Source organism: Otolemur garnettii, unplaced genomic scaffold (assembly GCF_000181295.1).
Source record: "Otolemur garnettii isolate 467f Iridium unplaced genomic scaffold, OtoGar3 scaffold00002, whole genome shotgun sequence".
Classification (NCBI taxonomy): domain Eukaryota; kingdom Metazoa; phylum Chordata; class Mammalia; order Primates; family Galagidae; genus Otolemur; species Otolemur garnettii.
Window position 1 is genome coordinate 45,255,956 of NW_003852397.1, and position 9,707 is coordinate 45,265,662.

General features: G+C 33.3%; 1 protein-coding gene across 1 annotated transcript in view; it reads left to right on the forward strand.

Annotated features, from left to right (window-relative positions):
* Positions 1-9,090, forward strand: part of ZCWPW2 (zinc finger CW-type and PWWP domain containing 2) — a 104,283-nt gene extending 95,193 nt beyond the window's left edge. Inside the window, exons 6-7 of the mRNA XM_012804838.1 lie at positions 5,684-5,811; positions 8,929-9,090. Of these exons, the coding sequence (XP_012660292.1) occupies positions 5,684-5,811; positions 8,929-9,090 (290 nt within the window). The remainder of the gene's footprint in view (positions 1-5,683; positions 5,812-8,928) is intronic.
* Positions 9,091-9,707: the final 617 nt, after the last annotated feature.

Genomic DNA, 9,707 nt, shown 5'->3' on the forward strand with positions numbered 1-9,707 from the left:
TGACATATTAACTATAGGGAAATAAGAATTCACATGACTCTAGGGCGGTGCCTGTGGCTCAAACGAGTAAGGCACCTGCCCCATATGCCGGGGGTGGCGGGTTCAAACCCAGCCTCGGCCAAAAAAACTGCAAAAAAAAAAAAAAAAAAAAAGAAAAAGAAAAAGAAAAAAAAAAGAAAAGCAGTCAAATGCTTATGTGCAATATGGAATTTGATACTTATATTCAAAATTCATTAAACCCTGAGGAATTATAAGTGCCTGCATTTCAATTGGCTCAATAAGCCACTCATTTATAGTCTCATTAAAAGAAAGGAAAACAGGCAGAGACAGGATGGAGTAGTCTTTTTTTTTTTTTTTTGAATCTTTTGTTTTCCTAAACCACCAAAAATTCTGTTGTTTCTGTTTGCAAACTTACTCTGCTGCTGTTGTCCTACTAACTTAGGTGCCTTTTCTTTGTTACTAAGTCCCTTTGCCTCACTTGATCAGTTCATTCATACCTTCCTGCAGAAAAGCAAAAGTTGATTTATCCTTGCACTGAGTTCCCAGTAGGAGAACTGGCACCACAGCTGAAGGCTATATCACTGGAATCCATCTATCCCTGGCACCACAGCTGAAGGCTGTATCACTGGAATCCTTCTATCCAGTTCACACAGGCTACTGCAGTATTAATTCACTGCAGTCAGGGGGTATCATTGACTGGAAATGACTCTTTTCTGTAAAGGAATGAATACATTTCAGTAGTTGCCAAGTAAAAGGAAGCCCCTGAAGGAGAATCATACTGTATGGCTGTGAAACTCTCTACTACCAAATAGTTCATCTGACCTGTATTTTATTATTCTACCCCATTATGAACAACTAAAAACCAGGAACACCTAGTCTCTTTGCAAGAGCTAACTCACTTTCTAAAAGAGTAGTTGTTTTTCAAATTTTACCCTCTTCAAATTTTTTACCCCCTGCCCATACTTTGGGGAATTCCTCAATCCAAGCCTCTGATAGGTCTCATTTCTTCATAGCTTAAGGTAGGATTAGTCCTAGGTCAAACAGTGAAAGGAAGTTTTATCATCTTGAATCTCTGTCCCATTTCTTGCACCTGCCTGCCTTATGCTCCCAGGTAGTAGTTTTTTCATTAGTCTCCTGCTCCAGATTTGCTATTCCTTCATGAGCTTTATGCTCCACCAGTTACTTCACACTCTCTCATTCTACTTCCTGTCCCCTTTTCTCTTCTCTGCTCTCCTGTCTTCTAAAACTCCCTAGTTAGGACCAGGAAGAAGGCTAATTAAAGTGCAGCTACTTTATCTCTCTAAGTGTCAGTTTCCTCATCAGTGAAAAAGACATTCAATAAAAGACCTGTAATCCAACATGGAATGGATAGGACCTGCTTCTGGAAATTAACAGAAAAAACTGAGGAATTATTAAATAATTTAAACTATATGTCCATGGCTGTGTAGAGATTTAATCTAAGAAATAAGTTTTATAAAGCCTGTCTGTATTTTGGGGAAAATTTTTACCAGGAATATCATGTACCGTATTTTATTTGTAAATGCATATAACTCATTTATTTCCAGTGTTTAGGGGCAAGAAAATCCAGCTATTATGATAAGCTATTAATAGCAATAATAATAATGACAGCCAATATCTTTAACAGTTATTCTCTATCCTCATTGTTTTAAACACTTCATATACATGTATTTGTTTGTTTAACACTTGCAAAATCTTTATGAGGTAAATAGATATTATGTTAGCTCCTATTGCATTGATGGGGAAACTAGTCCCTTAAGAGGTTAAATGACTTTTCCAGGAACATCTAACTTCTTAAAATTAATTAAAAATTACAGCTATTTTCTTTATTGCTTTGAGTATCAGGAAGCTTAAAACTAAATTTATGAGGGGTTTGCACAGCATTGGTATTTGGTCTAAGCATTTTAAAATTTAATTATTTCCCTTTACATTCCCCTTAATGAACTGATTTGGTTTCTTTTATTCTTCTAAGTTTTTGTGTTTATTGTTTCCTTATTTTCTCTTAGTAAATGCTTCATTTCTCTTGGGAGAGTAAGCAGACTATAAAAGTTTGAGTAAATAGGCCAGGTGTGGTGGCTCAGGCCTCTAATCCCACCACTTGGGAGGCCAAGGCAGGTGGATTTACTGAGCTCATGGGTTTGAGACCAGCCTGAGCGACAGTGAGACCTCATCTTGAAAATTATCCGGGCATTGTGGTGGGTGCCTGTAGTCTCAGTTACATAGGAGGCTGAGGCCAGAGAATCGCTTGAGCCCGAGAGTTTGAGGTTGCTGTAAGCTATGATGCCATGGCACTCCACCAGGGGCAACAAAGTGAGACTCTGTCTCAAAAAAAAAAAAAAGAAAGAAAAAAAGTTTGAGTGAATAAAAGATTGACATATCACCCAGGACCAACTAATAATCTACTAATAGTAAATTAGTAAAGGGTGTGTTTATCAGCTACTAGAGACAGGTAAGATTGGAAAAGAATGGTTAATATAGGAAAGATGTGGATCATAGGGTAAGTCCCATAAAAACCATAAGGGGGCCCTGCGGCCTGGATGTAGGAGGTAGAAAGGATGATAGAAAGGTGATATCTTGCCACTCAAGATAAGCTTTACCCATTTACTCTTGGCTTGGAGTTATCTTTAACTTCTGGGCTAAAAGATTGGATTGACCCTCATTCCCCTGTCCCCAAAAGCACCATGCCTCTTAATTCTCAAGGAACAGCATCTCAAGGAAGGGTGCTATTTTCTTTATTACCCTTTAACCTATATCTCTACATTAGAATTGTAAGCACACAGGAGGGATGTATGTTTAATTTAAAACAAAACCCAACTGAAGACTTATTCCTCCCCATATATTAAAATGCCTTTAGAATTTCAAGAGTGAAATAACCCTGTAAATTTATATTTTTTTTCCTCAGTGCCAGCTTTGGGGTAACCCAGTAGCCTCTATGCAGAAGAAGAAACAGCTTCTTAAACATTTAATAGAAAAATAGAAATAAAAAAACTCATAAATATATATTTGAAAACTTTTAAAATCATGACTGATTTATTGAAATAGTCATTTCTCATCAGGAATGGAAAAACAGCACTGATTTATTTTATATATACATTGTATTCATTCTTAGAAGCCAGATATGCACTTAGTATTAGAGATACTTTCTCTTTTTTTCTTTTTTTTTTTTAAACTTTCTCTGAGTGATAGAGCCGCCATAATGCTGTAATGCTACCACTTTACTCTCAACAAGTTGAAACAAGTCAGGGAAACTGCAAGATAATCAGTATTGATAGAAGATGATTGGTCGTGCAATCAGCAAAGGCTTTCATTTTGTCCCTATCTTTGGAGGATATCATTGACCAATTTTGACAACCTAGTTTGTAGATTACAGTAACTGCTATTTCTTGAGAATTATTTTTGAACTTTACAATATAGGAATAGTTATTTAGAAAAGCAAACCTTCCGTGGCTCTGGAAGCAGAATTTGACATCAGTCAAGTTGGTGTTATGAACCCTGGTTGATTCATGAAGTCCTCCATTACTTTGTCCACCTTTTGATCAAAAGGCAATGTACATATTTTTTCAGATCACTTGAAAACGGAGAGCCTACAATACCATTTGGCAATGACATTTGTTATTATGAATTGATTGTATTTTAGCCTAGTGTTAGAAATATAAAGATGTTTGTTTGCCATTTTTCCTTTACAACATAGCTCAAAAATCTATCTTGCCAACAGTGCATTAAATGTCAGTTCCAATTTTCATAGACTGGGAATGGAAAGTAGGAAAATATGGTATTTGTGAGGAGGACTAGGGAATTGGTATGAAGATAACCACAACTAGTTGTCTATTAAACAATAAGTTACTAAATGAAAAATCTCTTTTAAACAGGGAGTTAATTTCATTAACAAAGTTGCTTCAATAAAAGCATACATTCCCCTAGAAAATTCTGATTCAGTAGACATGGAGTTGTATCCATGTTTTTAAATAAAAGCTCCAAATGATTCTTATGTTCACTAAATTTTGAAGATCACTGTTCTAGAATATAGTATTCTCTATTCTCTGATCTTAGGCTATAGCAGTAACTCTAGAACACAGATCTATGTGGATGCAACTTGCATGTAAATTACAGTTTTTGTTTGTTTTTCTTAAATGTGTGAACTTGTTCTAAGGTGTGCAGTGGCTTATCAGAAAGCTTCTTTCAAACTGTTTTGAAAGACATTTTTCATACAGAAAACTTAAGATTACCTAGGAAGAGAGAATGACCAGGAAGGCTTGTTGTCTCAAGTTCCTGGCCCTTGCTAGGTACCCAATACATATTTGTTGATTGAATATGAAAGTGCCTGGAGCAAGCAATAACTATTGACAGAAAAATTATTTTTGTAGACAAAATTGTACTGTGAAAAATATTAACTAAAAATTGGTTTTCCAATAAAGATGTTGCTGTAATAACTAAGAAGGGGAAACCTTTCTATTTCATAACCAGCCATGACTTTACTTAATACTATCATTTAATAATTGTTTTATCAGAATTTTAAATTTTTCCTCTTCTGTCCTACTTGGATATATGTTCATGTTCCACAAACTTTCCTGTACTCTACTTGGTATGATTTTTGGTGACCAGCAGATAACAGAAAATGGTATGTTTTATTTTAGTGACCAGAGTAGAAGATGAAGGGGCATGTACTCGTGGCCTTTCTCTCTGAATTATGTTGTTTTTGGAAAGGCTTCTCAGATGCTCCATCTGTCTCTGGTACCAGACAGCAGGGCACATGTGGTCTCCTTTCTTGGATCTTTGCTTCAATAGGCCCTATATCAAGTGAAAATATTTGTTTTATTTATGTCAAGAATTCAAATACATATTGTTAATTGGTAGTTGAGTCTATAGAGTTAAAATAGGTTTTTATTTATTTGGTGGGGGATATTGTTTTATATCAGCACATTCAATGAGTTACCAGATTTTTTGTTTACATATATATTTATGTCACAGTAGCACAAAACCTTTTAAAAGTCTAGCATTTTTATAAAAGAGCAGACTAGGCAATTAAGATGTGTTACCATTTGGTATAGGAATATATTCAGTCTAACCACTTAATCATATTACTTTTCCTTTTGAACAGTAGTTTTAATAGTCTGTAGTATGAACTGGCAAACTATGGCCCACAGGCCCCCAGCTGCTGCCTGTTTTTGTAAATAAAGTTTTATTGGAACACAGCCACTCTTATTTGCTTATGTACATGTCAGTGGTTTGTGCTACAGCTGCAGAATTGAGTAGTTGTCACACAGACCATCTGGCCTATAAAACCTGAAATATTTGCTCTCTGAACCTTTACAGAAAAAATTTTATGACCCCAGTACTACAAATAACCAATTTAGTTTGGTGCCTTTGGCCCTTAGTTTTTAAAAATAAACAAAAACTTTTAGTAAGCTTTTGATATTTCTCTAGTACTTTATGGTTTATATATGGCAAGACTACAACCTGTAATTTTCAAGGAACAAGTATAAAAGATTAACCTTGAAATTCATAATAATTTTGATGTAGTAGAGGTTCTATGTGAAAATTACACAAAATACTTATATTTTACCTTGTGGCATTTAGATTTATTCTTTATGGATGGTCAATATTATGAATTAGATTGTTTAATTAAGAGGTAGCATTTTTTACTATATTAATGATGTTTCTTTAGTTGTCTCTGAGACTGAAGTTTTACTGAAAGAGTTGGAGCAAATGCTACAGCAAGTGCTGGAGTCCACAGCAACACCAGATGAATATGAAGAAGGGCATAGAGAAGAAGAAATAAATGCAAGAGAAAAGGTAGTATTGACAATTATTATCAAGCCTAAATAGCAACCTCAAATTTGTTAAATGGCAGAATTTGTTCCTGGTTATACATTTTTAATTATATGGAAAACCATTTACTTGTCTGAAATTTGAGCCCCTGATTATTGTGAGGTGAATAATAAACTAGTAGCCTGTTGGGAAATCAAAAGACATCATTCATATTTGAAAATATTTGTTTAAGAAAAGGAGGTTTTTAAATTTTAGATCTTGGAGGGGCCACAGAGATGGGCCTTGCTGACATTTATAATCAGGAGAAGGGGCCAGGATTACAGCAGCTCACTGAAAAATATATCCTGCCAGGGTCATACACCAGGATAACCTCTATGGGGACAGACCTCATCATTAATATACTGGAGGTAGAATGTTTCATTAAATTAAGTTTCACCATTCATATGTAGATCAATCTTTTTTCTTTTATTTTTGGCTTTCTGTGTCAGACTCAGAAAGGCCATATATGCTTATTTCATTCATTGTTCTGCAAGTAAAATGAAGGTTTGCAGTAAAGGCCCATGTCATTAATACAGAGTAGTAATGGGATAAGTATAAGAAAAACTAGTCATAGAATAGATATTTCTTCAAAGTCATACAACTGTGCCCTAACTAGAAAGAAAATGGCAGTAAAGAGTTATGTGTGTCCTTAAAGTTTTATTCATTCATTCATTCATTCATTTAGACATATGGGGTGCCTGGAGTTATGAAAGCACATCGACACTGACATTGGAATATAATGCCTGTGTCCCAATCTTGGTCCTGCTGATAATGACTTGTATAATTTGGCAAAGTTGCATATGATCTGTCTCAGAATGATTGTTTTGAGAATTAAATAATGTAAATCAGGAAAAGTATTTTGCATAGAAAAGGACAGAATTGACAATGGCAGTTGCTAGAGGAAATAAGTCCTAAGATTTTCTGACTTTGTCTCTCTTTTCCCACATTTACACTCTGAGCAACTACCTATGACTAAGTCTGTCTATTCTTAGATATAGAAAAGGATATACTTTTAAATGGATAAAGTGTTTACACACTTACACTGCCCAATTGCATAATTTTATTGGGAACATCAACAAAAATAATGATGATTCTTAAATATTTCTTTTGCTGAGTTAGAAATTAAGAAAAAAATACATAGAATTTACCATTAGGGAGATGAGTATATTAAAATAAATTAATATTAAAAATTCCAATTGAGTTAAAAAGTATGATAGTTTTCTTAATTAGCACCAGCAATACTGACTTTTACCTGAATATGGATGGGTTATAAATGCCATTTTTCCAAATACAGTTCCTTTCTAAAAAGATTTATTTTATGTATAGGGGTCTTATATTCTGTAGAACAAGATCTATAGATTGGTGATAATATCTTATATACATATAAGTAATATTAAAATTATTTTTTTCTAGGAAATGTGTGGGTTTTTTGAACACCATATGGTTTTGTGCAGTGTTTTTTCAATGTTAACAGTTTGTCTTTTCAAAAGTACAGCCAGGTTGATTTTTAAGATGATGTCCTGGAGCTTTTACAGCCACAGAATTGGCTTCTATTTTGCCATTATAACCAGTAACTTGACAGACTAGAAAATTACTTCTGATTTTTATTTCTTAAAATAAAATACAGTGTTTTAAGCCATAACTAGGCAGAAGCTTGCTTTTTGTTTTAAATTCTTGTTTTCTTTATGCTTTCAAAAGGCACTTAGGAATTATAAAAATTAACCACTTTAAATTGCTGGCAGGCAGGTGAGTGCTTCCTGCTGACTGATTCATAAGCCACTCTGCACACTGAGCTTTGTAAGTCTGGCATTACAAGGTTCATGATATTTAGGACCTTGCTCACTTTTAAATGAGGAAAATAGCAATTGAATCAAATATCAAAGCTGGAACAATTTCCAGTTTTAAAGTAAAGAAATTATCACCTCTGGTGATATATATTTATTTATCTTTGGTTATTAGAAAAAGTTAATATGGTTTCCAAAGCCAATTCCACCTAAAACTGGAGATATGTTTTATCTTTAGAAGAAAGTGTCTTCCTATATAAGCTAAACATGCCAAAAACAGCCACTTGATAATTTTAAAGTCTGAGCATGTTGACTCTCTGAGCAGATATTGTATGAGCTATTTTCAAAGTTGTAAATTCAATGATGTTTCACATTCATTTCACCTACGAGGTTTCAATTTGATTACTCTCAAGTATTTACACCAATGGATGAGAGTAACAATGTGGAAAAAAAAAACATACACACATGGATAATCAAAACTCATTTCTATTTATCATTGAAATGTTTTGTGAGATTATTTTCCTCGGTAGAGTCACCTTCCTATTTATATTCTCCTTTAGCTAATATTAACAATGGATGACAAGCCCTGATTTGGCAAGCAATGGGGGGAAATAAATTTTAGATTTTGATAAATCCACTTGAATAATTCACTGAATGCATAATCCATATATACAAAAGATAGAGTTCACTGAATAATTATTTGTATTTAAAAGTACATGTTTGATATATGAAAATTCTTATATGAACTACATGTATATTTTTTTCCCTTGAATTACATAGGAAGTTAGCCCTACCTTTAATGAAATTTGAAATTATAATTCCCATATATGTGTGTGTCTGTATCTGTGTGTGTGTGTGTGTGCATGCATTACTTTTATCAATGTTCTTTCCCACTAAGCTAGAGAAAACTATTACTATTTGTAAGTAATGCAGATGCTTTTGAGAAGATGACCACAGAAAATGTGTTGTATTCCCTACAACAGTTTTGTGTTGTATTCCCTATAACAATAATGTAAAAATAAACCAATGTAGAAAACACACAGAGAATTAAATGGATCATGTTTTCCCAAAGCATAAAATTAAAACTAAAATTATATAATGTTGAGGAATAAAGATAGGACCTAAATAATAACTTATTCCTGTACAAACACACTCACTACATATTATGCTATCTATGGTAATCATTATTTGAATATCACAATAACAGAAAACTTTGCATAACTGATGTGGCTTAAGAAATTACAGATTGCTTTATGTTTTGTTCAAATAATCTAGTAAATCTGATATCATTCTTATTAATTATGTGGTTGTTTTGCAGTTATCTAAATGCAACCCTGAAGGTCCTGCAGGCAGTCTGTTTGAGAATCACTATGAAGAGGACTATCTTGTAATTGATGGGATAAAATTAAAAGCTGGAGAATGTATTGATAATATAACTAACAAGTTTAAAGAAATAGATGCTTTGATGTCTGAATTTTAGGGCATTGTACATATTTTCAGAAGTTTCTTATGAAAACATTGGTATTTTCATATTTTTCCCAAAATCAAAATCTTAAAAATGTTTAGTCAAATAGTTGTATGTTACACCAAAATTGATATTTGTAATAACTTTCTACTTTATGTTTTGAGAACGTCCATGGTTTGGGGAGCCAGTCAAATGGTATTTAAGTTAATGATAAAAATTTAGAATTAAAAACCTCTGATATTGGTATTTGTATATTTTTCCCTGTTTGCCTTAATTATAAACTGGTTTATGAAATTTACCTTAAAACACAAGCTTGAACAATGATTATTTAGGCTCTTCATTCAAGAATAGCTGACTGTTAAAATGGCTACCCAAGCTATTATAATCCTTAGAGATAATTCAAATATAATATACTTAGAGAATGTGTAATTCTAGTAGAATTAAACATTTATAAAATAAAAGGAAATAATTTTTAAACTTTATGTTTAAAAGAGTTGAAAATTTTCTTAAAAACAAAAATGTCATTTGCTTTATATATTTGAAACAATCCTTTCAACCATGGTTCCCCCATGGGTGCTGGCTACTTAACAAAGTCCCTGAGAGACTTTGGAAGATAAGAATGCTGGATACTT